Source organism: Ambystoma mexicanum, chromosome 7q, assembly GCF_040938575.1.
Source record: "Ambystoma mexicanum isolate Mex_15411 chromosome 7q, UKY_AmexF1_1, whole genome shotgun sequence".
NCBI classification, from domain to species: Eukaryota; Metazoa; Chordata; class Amphibia; order Caudata; family Ambystomatidae; genus Ambystoma; species Ambystoma mexicanum.
In genome coordinates this window covers 1,088,440,740-1,088,457,148 of record NC_090941.1, presented here as the reverse complement: position 1 = coordinate 1,088,457,148, position 16,409 = coordinate 1,088,440,740, and the positions used below count along the sequence as shown (strand labels likewise).

Sequence of the window (16,409 nt, the reverse complement as noted above, 5' to 3'; positions counted from 1 at the left end):
TGAATGTGAAGAGTTGTGGTTCTGATACCCCTCAATAGTAGCAAAGCGGCCGAAACAAAGCCAACAGAGTTGAATGCTTGCAGTTGGGGTTCTTTCACTTCTTAGTAGTAGCAGAGTGGTGCTGACTGACCAAATGAGAACTAAAAAGATGAATAAATACCCAAATAACCAATAAATGGGAGTTGTGGTTCTAGCACTCCAAAACAGTAGCAAAGGGACACAGACAGAGGAATGGAGAACCAAGCGAGTTGAATGCTGGGAGTTGTAGTTCTAATGCTCCACCTGGAGCACAGACAGAGAAGCAACTGTTGAAGGCTGGGAGTCGTGGTGCTAATGCACTGTACTACAGTGGTGCTAGCATATTAAAAGAAAATAAAGAAAGCTGTATGTGAGGAGTTGCAATTCTGACAAACAGTTAGAGTTATGAAGTGACCCGGATAGGCCTGTGGAGAATCAGGAAAGCTGAGAATGAAGCAACAGCATTGACAGCTACAAGGGAACCAAGACGAATGAATGCCGGGAATTGTAGTTATAACATTATGTGACAGTAGCACACTAGCAACTGGCAACTAGTAATGAACTCAGAGAACTGAATGCTGAGTCTTGTGTGTGTAAGTTTGCTGATAGTAGTGCAGTGGCACTGATAACGCCAACAGAGAACCACGGAAACAGAATGGTGAAACTGTCGTTCTAAATAAAATGACCTGACAGTAGGGCACTGCCACCAGGCAGCTACAAGAGAAAGAAGGGAATTGAACGCTGGAAGTTGGGCTTGCTTTAGTAGAGCAGTTTCGCTGATGAACTGAATATTGGGATTGGTGAATCAGACACTGAACAGATCCAATACACGCGATTCAACCCTTACCGATGCCAGCGAAAGAGTGAACTCCCAGTGTATAACTCGGCCAACCGGTCTCAAAGACTCTGAGAAATGTACATTGATCCAAAGCAGTAGGTCACTTTCGAACTCTTGAATGGGGTTGAGAAAGTTATGGGTGTTTTTGATAGTAGATCTTGTATTGACTAACTACATTCAGGAGCGGCTTTGCAGAAAGAAAGCTATTGGGCGTCTCAGGCTTTCTAGAAGGTTGGGGTAGAGCAGTCCCCAGTTTGCTCTTATTTTTGGAGCTGTCGGTGTTTGTGCCAGGTAAGGTGGTAGTTACAAGGAAGGATCTTGGCTGGGTACTCACTTTCTTAGGAGTTGACTAGAGATTTTATTTCGTCCAGAAGATGATGTCCAATCGTTGCTTCCATTACTTGCGCTCAGTACCTGCTAAGGTGGTGATAATGCTTTGAATGTTAACTATCCGAGTGGGGTTAGTGTGGTTTATTACCAGAGTTATCAGGTCACTAGTGTGGGACATGGGTCTCCTCTGATGGGATTTAGAGTTATGTAGGATAATAAAGTGTGCTGTTTCTTCAGTGAAAATGTCCTTGAGATTTTGTATTTGTCTTATTTGCATTTTAAGCCAAAGCGCTGCACATAAGATCATAAAAATGGAAACTGCAAGTAACAAAAAGCAAGCAGCTTTGTCAATCAGATTAGAGAGGATAAGACTTCAGGGAAGCACAAAACAAAGAATATAAAGGAATGGAGCGAAGGGAAAGTGGGAGAGTATTCCAATGCAAGGGAGCCAACAAAGAGAAAGAATGAAAAAGTGACTGAGCACAAGGAGGACGAGAAACTACAAGGAGAGCTTGAGAATGAGATGGAGTACAGAATGATAGAAGAAAGGAAAGATAGACAGGCGCAAGGTTGTAATTGTAAAGAGATTTAAAAACAAGACACAGAACTTTCAATTTGAGTCAAGACTAAAATGGGAGCCAGCCAAGAGTAGAGCGAGAAGAAGCAATAGAGTCACAAGGAGCAAGAAGACAGAGGAGATGAATAGAGACATTGAAAACAGATTTCAGTGGGGCAAGACAAGTGAGAGAAAGACCAAAGAGAGAAACAGAGCGATAAAAGAGTCGCAAGAAAATTAGCAAAGATATCAGAAGTTTAATGGCCTTGACAGTCAAGAAATGACAGCTTTACAAATATGATATAAGTAATAGCGACAGCCGCGTGAAGATACAGAAATATGATACTTAAAAGATAGATCCTTGCCTAGGAAAAGTCCCAGGTTGTGAGCCATAGAAGAAATAGGAAGCTGATAGGGGGGAAACCAAATAGAAGGAGGAAGAGGAGGTGGGTCTGTATTAGTCAGAAAGAAAAGTACTTCAGTTTTAGCAGCGTTTAATATAAGAAAGCATTTTCCGACATCCAGGAATTAATGGCTGATAGGCATGTCAAAAGTTTATTGTGGACATCAGGAGTGAAGGATGTCGCCTGCATAAAAGTGGTGAGACCAAAGGATGATATAACTTGAGCCAATGGAGAGGTATAGAGGGAAAAGAGAAAATTATCAAGAACCAAGCCTTTCGGGACACCATGAACAAGCAGCAGTGTGTCAGACGATGACCCTGCCCAAGAGACTGAGAATGTCCTTTGGGACAGGTATGACTTAAAACAGGAAAGAACAGACACAGAGAACCCAAACAGCAGTTTCAAAAGCTGCAGACAAGTCTAAGAGAATAAGAAGAGACGAATGATTAGAGTAATGTTCAGAAAGTAGAGTTTAAGACAGAAAGAAAATCAAATTCAGTAGAATGGAAAGGCCGAAATCCTGACTAAGGGAGAATAGAATTATCTGAAACAAAGGTAGAGACTTGGGAGTAGACAAGGTGTTCACATAGTTTAGAAAGATATGGCAGAAGAGAAATAGGACGTAAATTAGAGGCGAGTTAAGAGTCAGCAGAAGGTTTTTTTTTAAGATTGGAATAATAGAGGTATGCCTAAAAGATGAGTGGAAAACAGAGGTCGAAAGACAGATATTAAAAAAGGAAGTAAGATAGGAAACAAGAGAGGAGTAGATTTTAGGAATATGCGTAGAGGGAATATGGTCAAACGGGGAAGGAGTGGGGTGATCCTGAGTGAACAAGAGAGGTCTTGTCGTTAGGGATTGGGGAGAAGCAAGAAATAGTAGTGCCAGGAAGCAAAGGAGAAGAGTGTAGGGAAGGCATGGTATCACAAGTATTGACACTGACTCAAGGGATACAATTTGTAAAACCTTTATTGAAAATGTTGGGGTTGGAGAAACTCCTATTTGGCCCTATAACTAAGACGGGAGTAGTCTCGACCATCAAACGATAAACAAAACAGTCTAGTGGAGTCCGTCAAATCAAAATGGCCTATGCTAACCGAAACCTAATGCCTGCCCTATCTCTTGTACAAAAAAGTGTAAAAGGAGAAATCGGTGTTAAAAAGAATAAAGGTAGTCCAACCAACTCTCCTCACGTTAAACCTCACGGAGTAAGGCTGTCCTTGTCGGATGACACACCTTGGCTCGGTTTATAACACTCTAAGCAGTTTCAAACCGTGGATTGAGGCTCGCCTGGCCTTCCACTTTGAAGTATCTTTCTTGACTTTCAAAACCGTATTCCAACGTAAAGTTCACAAAGGTCCCCCACGGCCGGGCTAAGACCTTACAGCACACAGTTCACAGGTCTGTGCCCTCCTATGCCGGGCTCAGACCTCTTACGTCACAATTCCATACAAACTTGCAAGGGGGCTCACTTCCCCAAGTTTATTGTACTTCCAGTCTCCCTCTGCTGGGTCCGAACTCCTTTCGGATATCGAAGGCTTTCGAATGTGCATGGCTCACTTTACAGACCACTGCAGGACCATTTCAACTCAAAGTTCACATTTACTCTCACTTCATTCACTTTTACTGTTTGTTCGCCATTTAGTTTCAAACAATGTACCTTTCACTGAGACTTTCAAATGGGCTACTCCTTTCACTGGACCACTCTGTTACTTAGTATCGCTGATCTCACAGCTGCCTTTTACTTCAAAGTTAATTCACAGGTAGGTCTGTCTTTCTTCGCGTCTCATCCTACACATATGCAACCTTCACTTTTGATATAATGTTGCTACTTTATTTGCTTTAACACACAGCAGCCTCTCAGGTCGCTTGCTAACTCATGGGCAGCGTGCGATTCTTTTTTGCAAATTCAAATTTATTAGTCAAGGTCAGTACCACAGGCTTGGCCTCGCCTCCCCAACTCTGTCATTCACCCCCGAGGGTCGCTGGCATCCTTGAAACACAATGCAATCATCACTTGTGGTATCTGGCCTTCTCCACGTGTCTTTCGCAGTCTGTCGGAGGCAACAACCTCCAGTAGGGAAGCTTTGGGGTTTTCGGCCCGCTGATCTCGTCCCTTGGTCCTTTGCTCTGCTCCAGTAGGTGTGCCTTCATCCCAGAAGTTCTGCTCGTACTCGTGTTCCGATTTGCTCAGAGTGTGTCTTTTGGTTTTGCCTTTTATTCGTGTGAGGAGAGCTAACTGGTATCAGGTGTATGCACTTAGGGTAAAGTGCCTGACTTTGCCTGACCCAATTAACGGAATGCATCCAGTACAATGTGAGAGAGTAAGTATGGTTACTCTGAGTCACCCTCTTCCTCGGCTCAGGGTTTGTGAAAAAGGGGGGGTTGGGACTTCAGAAAATCCTACAAAATAGGATGGGGTAGATTAACTAAAAAGGGGGGAATACCGCGTCTTACCATCGGCTGTCTCACCCCCACTCCCTGAAGACCCCTCACCCAAGTGATCCTCCAGCACTGGTCCACCCCCAGGGTCTGGATCCAAAGGCGATGGTCGTCACCTGGCCACCTGAGAGAGAGATCCCTGTGGACTAGCGGGTGAGACACCCTCTGGTTTCTCACATGAGATAGTAGCAGATGGCAGAGTGGAGGACTCAATGGCGGAGCGAAGAAAAGCCACCTTCGAGGAGATAAACAAAGCAAAATCAGAATCAGATAGAATAGAGTTGGTAGAGTGATCAGGAGTAGAAGGAGAAAGAAGACGTGTAAGTGTTTGAAGTAGACGTTTAGGATAAGTTGACTGGGTATACAAAAGAACGGAGATCAAAGGCCTCGTGCTTTTTTCCAGATCCCATCGACTCCATTTCGACATCCTTTATTACGTTTGTTTGATTAGTGAAATTTGTTTTCTCAGACCAAATGTTCTTTATTTGATATGCATTAGCAAGTTTTGTTTGATCACAAGGCCTTGGTCAGACTTTTTTACTATGTGCCTCAGAACTGAGCAGGTTGGAAAAGTATTTATTTTTGGTAAACAATATGTCTTGAGTCACCATGACAACAGGTTATGTAGCTAGGGTCAGTAAATCATCATACGGATACACCCGGAGCATCCTTGTGCTGCACCACTTGCCTTACAACGGATCCATTCTCTACTTAAGGCTGAACGTCCTCTTCCTCTTCCTATCTCTCCTTTTGTTTAAGGTGGACCTTCATAGGATTTAATGCATGTAACTAACTCATGTATCTATGGGTACGCCATATAATATTAATGACTAAAATAGTGTTTAATGTGAAGCACTGTGCTTGTGCTAAGCTATGGTTGACTTGAACCCTCAGTGGAACATATGATAGTGGGACTTTGTGCAAAACCAACCCGCACTGGAGGAGATAAGATTGACAGCCTTGGGGGCCAATGCATAGGAGTTAATGGGGTCTTCATGTCTGAGCCCCTCCTCCAATGAGGCATTCATGTGGTTGAGCCATGTCCACCTATTTGGCTGACTCTGTAGAGGCCCAGTTCAACTGAGCTATATCACTGGGTCCGCAACTGTTCCCTAGAGATGATCTGGTTCAACTCTACTCTACAGAGGGGCACCTCAGCCTCTATCTTTAGACCCTCCCACTGCTCCTGAAAACAGAGCTGCACCCATGCACTCAACCCACAATCCATCAGACACCCATATTAGGCAAATATAAGTCAAGGTTCCTCTGATGGACACCAGGAGCACTAGCTAACCACACTGTAAGGAGCTTCAGGATTCACCCTGCAGCTAGGCTAATCAACAGCAGCCCATAGCACTACTTAAAATACCAACTACAGAACTATGCTGTCCCTTGTAGTCCAGGATGCAGAGCCACTGTGCTACCCCAGAAAGCACAGTTTTAATTGCTTCTTGTCCAGGAAAATGGGAGCTCCCCTTGGTTGCAAACAAGCACCAGGAGGTCTGAACCCACAGAATTCTTAATTCATATGAAACCCTGAACAGCACGTGGTGGACTAAATTGGAAAACCACTGATATTTGGCACCGGTTATGGGGAATTCGCAGTGACAGCTGGGAATAGGATGTTCACTGGATGATCCCTGTCTGCAGTTCATCTGAGCCTTCAATCATGCATTTCCTTTGGTTCAGACTTTAAGTCCCACTTTCAGCTTTTCCTTCTGAAAGGAATCCTTCCTTTCCTCACCTTCCCCCAGATACTCAATGTTACCCGGTTCTGGTTCTCTCTGGGCTTGACTATTGCAATAGCCTCCTCCTTAATCTACCTTCGCCCACGCTGCGACCCCTCCAGCTAATCCAGAATTGAGCAGTGAGATTTATCCTTGGCCTCAAGCCCAGGGACCACATCTCTCCTGCCCTACAAAGTCTCCACTGGCTCCTGATCGCAGCACAGATTAAATTCAAATCCCTCTGCATCATCTACAAGGCAGTTTGGGGCTGGGGACCACTATCTGCAACTCTTTCTGACCAAATACTCCCCCCTCTAGACACTTGCGTTCCTCTGGCACCAACTCCTTGTGTGTAAAGTGGTTTTCTAAACAGAGAGCAGGTGGTCGATCACTTTCCGCAGCAGGCACCCTTCTTTGGAACAGCCTGCCCCTCCCTCTTCATCTTGAGCAGGACCTCCTTAACTTCCGGAAAAGCCTCAATAACTTCCTCTTTACCTCTTCCTTCCCTCTGTCTCTCCCCTGCTAATCGCACAGTAGCTTGACTGATGTGCAGGTCCCTTATGCATCCTCTGGGCCCTGACCTCCCACACCTTTCGTTCCAGGTGCTGTCTATCCTCTGCACTTGGCTCGGCTCACCCTCCACCACTGGAGGTTGCACTTACCTTTCTTCATAGCACCTCACTCGCTGCTCTCCATGAGAACCACAGCACCTATCCCACACCCCTCTCTCCTCTGCACTTGCACGTTCTGAACACTCACAAGGCATAGTAGGTCCGTCTTCCCCTCCCCATTGTCGCTTCTTCTTTGTTATATTCAATTATTTAACATTGTTGTAATTCCTTTGTCTATCATCCCTTGTGCCCTTGCTGTTGCCCTGTGGGTGCTTTGAAACAGTATTTGCTTCCTGTATAAGCGCCTAACAAGTGATCAATAAATAAATAAATATGGGCCAGTTCTACTCTGGTAAAAGGCAGCATGGGTGTAACTCTCCCAAAGGAAATATATAGACAGCCTACCATTAATTCAGTGGAGGAACACAAGTCCGTATTCTCAAAAAAGAAGATGCACAGAAAAGGTGCAACCTGACTGAGACCGATTCTGGTGACGCGCAGATGCATTCACTGGTATGAATTGACTTTGGAGAATCAAGGCCACACCTTGAAAGGGGGTCTGACGGTGCACCTCACAGTGCATCACGATAAGATATGATATGATATGATATGGCATTTGTAACGCGCCTATACACAAGTGTTTCAAGGCGCGACGAGGCAGGGGGGGAGGAACAAGGGGAGCCAGACAACGATCCTACTAGGCCAGGTGTCATTCAGATCGCGCAAGTGCAAAGGGTAGAGGGAAAGGGAAAAGTGCAAGGGGGAAAGGGAGAGGGGAAAGTGCAGTACAGGGTTAATAGCATACAGCAAACAGGATAAATAACAAGGGCCAGCTGGTGGCAAGTGCGAAGTAAGTGCAGACAAGTGCTGGGAAGGGGGGCTGTAGGGATACAGACACAGTCCCGTGGTGCAGGGGTTGCCAGGGAGGCAGTGCAGGGGAGAGTGGCTGGGCCAAGGACCGAGAACGGTGAGTGGCCCAGTTGCAGATTCAGTGCCGTTTCAGAAGTTTAGCAGGGGAGAGGGGGAGAGAAAGCGGAGGCAAAGAGGAAGGTTTTGAGGTGCTTCCGGAACCGGAGATGGTTCGCCTCAAGTTTCAGGGAGGCAGGAAGGCTGTTCCAGAGGGAGGCCCCTGCAGCGGAGAGAGATCTGCCCCCAACTCGTTGTTTGGAGAAGCGGCTGACCGTGAGGGAGTTGGAGGCGGATGAGCGAAGAGCTCGAGAAGGAAGATATTTAGGAAGAGAGAGTTGAAGGTATTTTGGCCCAAGGCCCCAGACGGCCTTGTGGACAATATAGAGGGTTTTGAACTTGATCCTCACAGTCACTGGGAGCCAGTGCAGTGATTTCAGTCCTGGAGAGATACGGTCCCTGGGCTTGAGGCCCAGGACAAGTCTCGCAGTCCTGTTCTGGATGAGTTGCAAAGGGCGGAGAGTAGAGGCGGGCAGATTTAGGTAGAGGCTGTTACAGTAGTCCAGCTTCTAGAGAACCAGGGCTCTAGAGACAGTGAGCTTCTCGAGGAAGGAGAGGAAAAGAAGGATACCTCTGAGGAGGTGTAGCTGGTAGTGTGACTTCTAAGAGACGTCGGATATGTGAGGAGAGAAGGAGAGTGTGGAGTCGAAGATGACCCCAAGGTTTTTTGCCTTGAAGGTAGGAGCAGGAAGAGGGCCAAGAGAGGCCGGCCAGAGTGCCGCAGGGAAGGCGGGAGTGGGTGTGCCGATGAGTAGAATCTCAGTCTTACTGGCATTAAGGCAGAGGTCGTTGGCAGCACACCATTCCTGGATAGCAGAAAGACAGTCAGAGATGAGGGAAGGAGAAGAGGAGGTCGAGGGTAGCCTGAAAATGAGCTGGGTATCATCCGCGTAGCACTGAAAGTTGGGGCAGAGAGCGGCGATGCGGTGGGCGAGAAGTGCCAGATACTGGTTGAACAGCCAGGGAGAGAGGTTAGGATCCTCTACGCAGTACGCTGTGACGTGTACTTGTCGGATGCCACTTTTACCGGCTGTCATCTCTTGCTTAATTACAAGTGCAGGGGAATGTGCAATGCTCTTGGGGGTTATTAGAGACCCCTGCAGCATTTCCTTGCAAAACATAGACACGCTCATGCTTGGCATGAACCTTTCTCTTCACTTTCCCATCTGAGCCTTCACACGGGCTAGTAAGGGAAAGTAATGCATTTACAGTGGTGGATCCCGTAAGGCCTGCTACTATAAATGCCTATGGGGTCATGCCAGGGGCTGGGGGCTGACTTCAGTCCTCCATGCAGGTCGGTGACCCGAACCAGTGAGTGCATTCGTGACAGACTTGTGCACATCACATAGGTGAATACAAGAGGGGTGGGGGGCGGATGTAGTGCTATGCGCACACAGCCATCATCCCTTTACAAACCAGTTTCTTGTGACTAGCAGCACTTGGTGACCATCCTAGGCCCATGATAGGTCAGTTATAATGAGAGGCCTGCAGCCAGAGCACAGACATGGTAGTTAACTACACAGCAGCGTCAGGCCAATGGCTGTCCCACATAAGCCCCAATTACGAACATTGCACCCAATCTTCATCACACACACACACACACACACACACACTATGCTTAATAGCATAAATCATATACAGAGAGCAGAGAAATGCAGCAGGTAGGGATCAAAAGCATATATAGGAGAGAATGGTCCAACATGAGGCATGAAATAGAAATGCATGCTGCCATGGCTAGGTGGTGGGCCCAGGAAGTAGAGGGTGTGCAAGCAAAATGGAGAAATGACACCCCCTAAAGCGATGAGCTGCCACTTGCAGTCACACCATGCAGATTGATTTGTGAGTCAGTTACCTCCCAAAGCCAATCACAGTTGAGGATGCTTCGGGCGATGTGCAGCTTATCCCAGGACACAGCCAGCTCCAGGGTAGACTCCCACTTCTCACTGCTTGGCCTTTTACACGCTGAAGGAAACAGGTGGGAGCAGCGGGTCAAAGCAGGGAGGGACATGACAGGTTCAGAGCACACACAAGTCCCCTTTAACTTCCCAAAGTGGATGGCAATCCCTACAGGAGGCTTTCATTACACATCGCTCACAAGGAGAGGCAGCCAAAGCGTCGCCCATGGTATTCAGCAAAGGGAACTAAGAGAACAAGCACAGCTCAGCCACCAGGTAAAGCGCCTCGCGTTTTAAGTCTGGTAGTTGTGGGCAGTCGCATCTGCGGCTGCGTGTCCCACGACGGATTCTGGAGGTGGGGAGAAACGGCTTCAACCCCGAACCCACCCCACCCACCTCCTTCTAGCCCCAAATCAAGCACCAGAAAAGGACACCTCATGTATGCCGATTTTCCATTTGTAACTCACAACTAACCATGCATTTGGTGCACATCATTTTTGTTTTAAAAGCCTTTGCCATCTGTAACCTTTAACAAAGCCTTCGTACCTGTAAATAAGACTTTCTTGCAACCGCGCCTCGATGCCCCTGGGCTGTAGTGCGCGTTGTACATTTAATAAATAAATAAATCATATTTGGTGGGCGGAGCCGACAGGTGGTGGTTATGCTATGTTATTTTGCACTTGTATGGAACACATATCCCACATGTGGATTTTTGCACAAGACCCGTGCTCTGTATGAAATCATCGCGTGTTAGATTTGAATGCACGTTCTACCGATAGAGAACCCATTTCAGAAAAGTTGAATGACCTTGCTTGATATGTTTAAGAGGGATTTCCAGAACAGGGGGCCTGGGCGGGGAAGGACAGGTAGGCAATCATTTTAATTGAGAGTGCAGTGACCAAGTGTGACTGACTCCAATGGAGATCTATTGGGTCAAGTAGCCGTATACCAACTGTGTTGCTGCTTTGTTGATTGGCCTTTGGCTTACAAGGGGGAAATGCTAATCATTCAAGCAATATTCGTGATGAAGGATGCTTCCCCTAACACTCACTCTGGGCCCAGGGGACCCACATTTCCCCGCACCTAGTCAGATATTTATGGCCAGGGAGCGGAACCACCTTTCAACATTTCCTTAACTCAGGGAAGAGGCCCTTGCTGGCGGGACAGGAAACTGACATGGCGACGCAGGCCTCACGATTCCGCCTCCTTAATGTGCATTTTGTCGATTTCCTGGCGAGTGGAGGCCACACGCGTGCCCTGCCTGCAGCTGCTAAAACAGGTGTAGCCATTTTACCCCTGTAAGTACGCCAGGCCCCCTTCAACACATTTTCTGTACAATAAATAAAATAGGCAGTAGAGCGAGGAGGGGTGAGTAGGACAGACTAGCTTTGAGAGGACACTCCTTTCATGCTCTATAGAATGCGGAGACAGATGAAAGCACTTCTGCTACTGAAAGGGGAAGGAATGGACGGGGCATACAAGTCAACACTATTTGGCTCAAGCAGCGGGCATCCAGCCATTCTGGCCCACACAGCCCTGGGCCAGCCTGAGGCTCCCGTCCGAACAATAATTTAAAGTCTGAAATCTTCTCTTCATCGTTTTTAAAACTATTTATGTTTTATTAATTTACAGAAGAAGAAACAAAACAAAAAGGAAGACAAACGAGCAGTCTGGTCATATACAGTGTTGGTGAAATATACACATTGCACCTTATAAACATTCCAAAGCGCGACCTTGTATTAACCCCAAACTAACATGCTACAACAATCAGCTCCTGGCCATAGCCTTCTCTAAATCCCACAATGTCTTCTCGCCTCTCCCCATATCGGCCACAGTAACAATTTTCCACAAAGCCCCTGGTCACCTGCACCAAATGTCATCTCTCCCACGTAGCCCCATAAAGTCGGAACACCCTTCTCACGACGGCGTTAAGTCGTGAGAGGTTGTGAGATTGTTCAACAGTTGCCCCCAGGGCAACAGTTTCCCGGTGTGCCTCTGCACCCAGGGCCTCTTTTGTGTAGTATTTCCACATTTTCTCATAGGAAAAGCATTGGGCTTGCAGAAAATGTGTCATAAGGAAGGGCCCACTTTGAACATTATTTCCAGGGCCTCTTTTGGTCCCCAGTAATCATTTCCAGGGCCTCTTAGTTCCCGGTCCACCCCTGGTTGCCCCCAAACAATCAACATCCCCTCGTCCGTGTCACTCTTCTTATCCTTTCGTAACACTTCTGATTCGTCGAAGACCCATTCCTTTATATCCGACACCGATTGCGGGATAAGAGGGCCCTGTTAAGAAGGATTTCTGAACTCTGACCTGGAGGGGCAGAGGTTCAAAAGGCCAACCTAGTTTCCTGGACAAGCCAGACCAATCAGGGTAGCTATGGCAGGCGGTCAAGACTAAGTCTCAGGAGGGGTGAGGGTGACTGAAGGACCTCAATGAGCACAGAGCAAGGACACTTACAAATTACTCCCAGACAGTTGTATATATCAAAAATATAGTCACATTTATTACAAGGCCTTTGTAACATAGACCATAGCAAAGAATCACAGTAACAATAAGTAAACCAATACATCACACTCAATACAATATATATACAAGACCACTGGTGTCTAAAGGGGTGACTGCACGAGGTATGTCGACAGCCTAGATGGAAAGGAAACAGGCAGTGCAGTTAGTCTTTAGGCCTAGTTCAACATCAGTTATTCACCTAACTAAGAGGCAGTCCAAGCCCTAAGAAGAGGGGAGCCTTGTGCTCAATAGTACATGTAAAACAGGGTCTCTTCAGGGGTCTCTAGCAGCTCGGGAAGGTGGATGAGGCAATGAAGAATAAGTTCCCACTATTCAAGAAGGACCTCCACTTGAAGGCAGAGGCAGTTCGAGAGTTCGGGATGGAGTTCCTATTGAGCAATAGCGGTGGACAGGAGAGGAGCACCCAGGGGCCACTCATACATAAAAATGGGCTCTTGCGCTAGGGGCCACCGGTTGGGGAAATGATTACTCACTGGTCCCTGATGCAAGGAGACCCAAACTTCGGCAGGTTAGTCCAATTCGGTTGCAGGTTCGAATGCAGCAAAAAGGACGTCTCAGCACCTTTCAGTTCCTGAGATACAGCGATGATTCCCAAATGGGACAGTGGCGATTTTTCAGCTCTGGGTGGATGAATCGCCCCAGTTTCACTGCAGCAGGCTTTAGGGGCAAGAGGGTGACAAATGCAGTGGACTTGCAAAGGATATTCCTGCAGCAGGACAACACGGTAACCGCGTTTACTCCGGTCCGGGCGCACTCGCCTCACTTCAGACCAGGGAATACCAAGTATACGAAATTCAGTGTGAGGGTGCCATGGACACAGAGCTAGCAGTATACCAAGTTTTGAGGGCCTCCTCCAAACGACGGCGGAGACAGAGCAAAGATCCTGCGTAAACTGGTCAGCCCACTGGTTGGTCCAGGGACACTTCTGAGAAAGCTTACTCGCAGGTTTTGGTGAAGGTGCCGAGAATAGTTGGTCCCACTATTCCAATGGGTAGAAGCATCTTCACAGACCTTCTAGGACATCCAGATGCAGAGGGGTCCTACGGGACGACAGCGGGCTCAGGGTGCCAAACCTTCCAGTGGGTCACCACCGGTTCCTCGACTCAGCTTCGTAGTTGCAGGATACTTGAATCCTATCCTTGGATAGGATTCGGTGAGAACTCAGTAGATCGACCTGGTAGTGGTGTATCCAGCCTCCTCTTATCCAAAGTTCCCTTTGTGCCAAAACGGAGCGGACCCAATTGGAGATCTGCTCACAAACACACACTCCACACGTGGACCAATCACAGACCACGGTGGTCTCAGGCATTCAGGACACTCCAGACTCTCTGGCAGCCAGGATGTGTATTGGGACCAGACACCCCAGCCCACATCCTGGAGGCACACACACAGGTCGACTCGACCTGGGAAGGTGAAGGGACAAGATGGCCAAAGGACAGGACAAAGAACCTAGTGGCATGGCCATTTTGGAGCCAGGCCACCAATTCGTGCCAAATGCGGTTAACACGGTTAACATGGCAAGAACGTGTTAAAAATAATGCGAAACTATACCTGCTACCAGTCCTGTCCATGACACATCTGCACAGTTCATAAAAAATCCATAGACCCAAGTGTGCTGTATGGTAAAACACATTACACACTTGTTACATGTTGCACAAAAGTTGCAAGATGAGAAAGGACTTAGGGAAACAAAGTCTCCCAGTACTGACTGTCTTAAGGGCATGTCAGTTTCCCCATAACAAGTGAGGGAAAGCCCAGAGGAGTGCAGCTGAAGGCTGTGCTTCTCTGGCAAAGTCAGTCAATGGTGTCTAAACAGCAGCAAAAAGTTTGGGGGTTGACACATGGAGGGAAAATTGCATACAACTATGAAATCTTTCCTAACAGGCCCCTAGGAAATGTACAAGATATTGCTAACCGCCATCTACTCAATAACATAGGCAATCTTTTTCCTAGGTTTCGCTTTCGTGCTGCCCGGTAATCTGCCCAGCAAGAAGAAATACAGTTTACACTCATAAGAGCTATGAAGTAATGTGGTAATCCTATCTATCACTTCCATCTAATATTGATGGATCACCGGGCATTCCCAAACCATATGCCAAAATCTCCCTGAGTCGCGCTTGCATCTGGGGCACGTGTGCGGCATCTCCGGCGCAATGGCATGCATCCTAGCGGAAGTTATGTGCATACACCCTGTAAAGGGAATTAAACAATCAGTTAAAACCTGGGGTTTCTGGACTATTTTGTTTAATATGTTCGCGCATCACGAGCCACTCCTGTCCAATATTCCATATCACAGATCAATTTTCCCATTTCCTCTTAATTGCCAGAACAGGTGTAGGCCTCCCGTGTAATAACACTTTGTGAATCTGCGAAAGTGTTCAGCAACGGGGTGGGTTCCGGCTCTTGCATTGTAACCTTCCACAATTTGGCGATTTCCGCTTCCATTTGAGCATAGTTCAAAAAGTGACTACGCGGCATACCATACTCCTCCGCCCATTGCGAAGGAAAGCAGTGAACCATCCTTAACCAAATCTCCTAATGATCCACACCCTTTCGACAGCCAAGTGGGAAGACCCATATCCCTAAATATGACTTTGTATTTGTATTTGTATTTATTTATTTGTAGAGCGCAACCAAGCCCTAGGGCATCTGGGCGCTAATCTTACACGTCAAATCCAATAGGTCAATCAGGGTGATAAAAGGCCTCCATTCGCAATTGCGTTAGAAGTCACTTCCATGCATTCTGTACTTTGCGTATTATGCGTGGGCCCCCCCTTATGAACCATTGCTCCCACATTAGTTCAATCCCTTGTCGATATTTCATAAGGCCCCCCAATAAAATACAGACCTCACCTTCAGGTAAATCATTCCAGTGTAAACTGAGCGGCAAGGAAGTACAATTCATAATCTGGAAGGAACAAACTGCATTCCTGGTAGGGTCTCTGCAGCCCCACTTTCTGCCTAGCAGTACCCCAAAGCAATTCAGTGATTTTCACACCAAGCATCCAAAGAAAAAAAATCACTTTATCATATAAGGGATAAGAAAGAGTATAGATGAAGGACAGAGTGGTGGCTGACGAACAAATGGGGAGCCATGCCCAGGATGACGGACTGACCTCTGCCATGAGCAGTGGGGGGAGAGCCTAAAGAGTACAGATTTCTATCTTGGAAGATTGCTGGGCTTAAAAGGCGGTTTGAAGATCCAATTTGGATCACCTTTGCTTCCAATGCCACAATGTATTGGCTAACAAAGGCCCCAAAGGTAGGCCGAGTGACGGCCCACTGATTTGGATAGACAACACTAAACTGGGAGGTGACAGTTGACCAATCTGGCGTGCCTGACCTCAACATCTGACTACCCAAACTAAAGAAGTAGAAGCATTGTCACCGGTCAATGTCTACAATAGGCCAGCGGGATGCAGGGGAATTGAAACACTAGAAAGACTTTATACCCGGGAAAGAGAGAGGAGTAACATGAAGGAGTATAATATGTTTACCCTGTTAGCGGGAGACATAACCCTACAGATTGAACCAATTAGGGAACTAGAAGGAATTTGGGAAGACCAGGACATGGCATGGGGTATACCTACATTGCTAGCCAGACCTGCAACGAAAACCCATCGGTTTGCTCTAGAAAACAGCCTGATTATTTTGTGACCTGAATTTAAGGGCTTGTAATGGCCACTTTGGAAAGGACCTGCCTGCTAAAAACAACTTTGAGGGCTGTAACGGCCAATCAATTTTAGACTACATTCTAATTACAGGTAAAGATTGGGCTAAGGCACAAATCTTAGAAGTCATGGAAAGATCTGATAGCGACCATAACCCACTTAGTTTAAGGGTCTCAATGAACAAAATGAAAGGGAGGGGGTGGCTGCCAGACAGAGATCAACTCACAGATAATAAGCATAACTGGGCGTGCCGTAAAGCTGAAAAATGGCCAAGGATAGTTGAACAGTGTAAAAACTAAGTATGCATGGGGCCATCTTGGACAATTCTGGGATTATGTGCAGTGCCAATAGCCCTGACGATGACGTACTCAGGGAAAACCTCATGCCTTTAATGACCTTACCTAGGTGCCATATTAAGAAGAA

At 46.9% G+C, this 16,409-nt stretch overlaps 1 protein-coding gene across 2 annotated transcripts in view; it reads right to left on the bottom strand.

Annotated features, from left to right (window-relative positions):
* Positions 1-16,409, bottom strand: part of LOC138528636 (transient receptor potential cation channel subfamily M member 2-like) — a 1,006,635-nt gene that overhangs the window by 626,038 nt on the left and 364,188 nt on the right. For both annotated transcript variants that reach the window (XM_069640452.1, XM_069640453.1), the window contains exon 9: positions 9,743-9,852. In XM_069640452.1, coding sequence (XP_069496553.1) covers positions 9,743-9,852 — 110 coding nt within the window. The remainder of the gene's footprint in view (positions 1-9,742; positions 9,853-16,409) is intronic.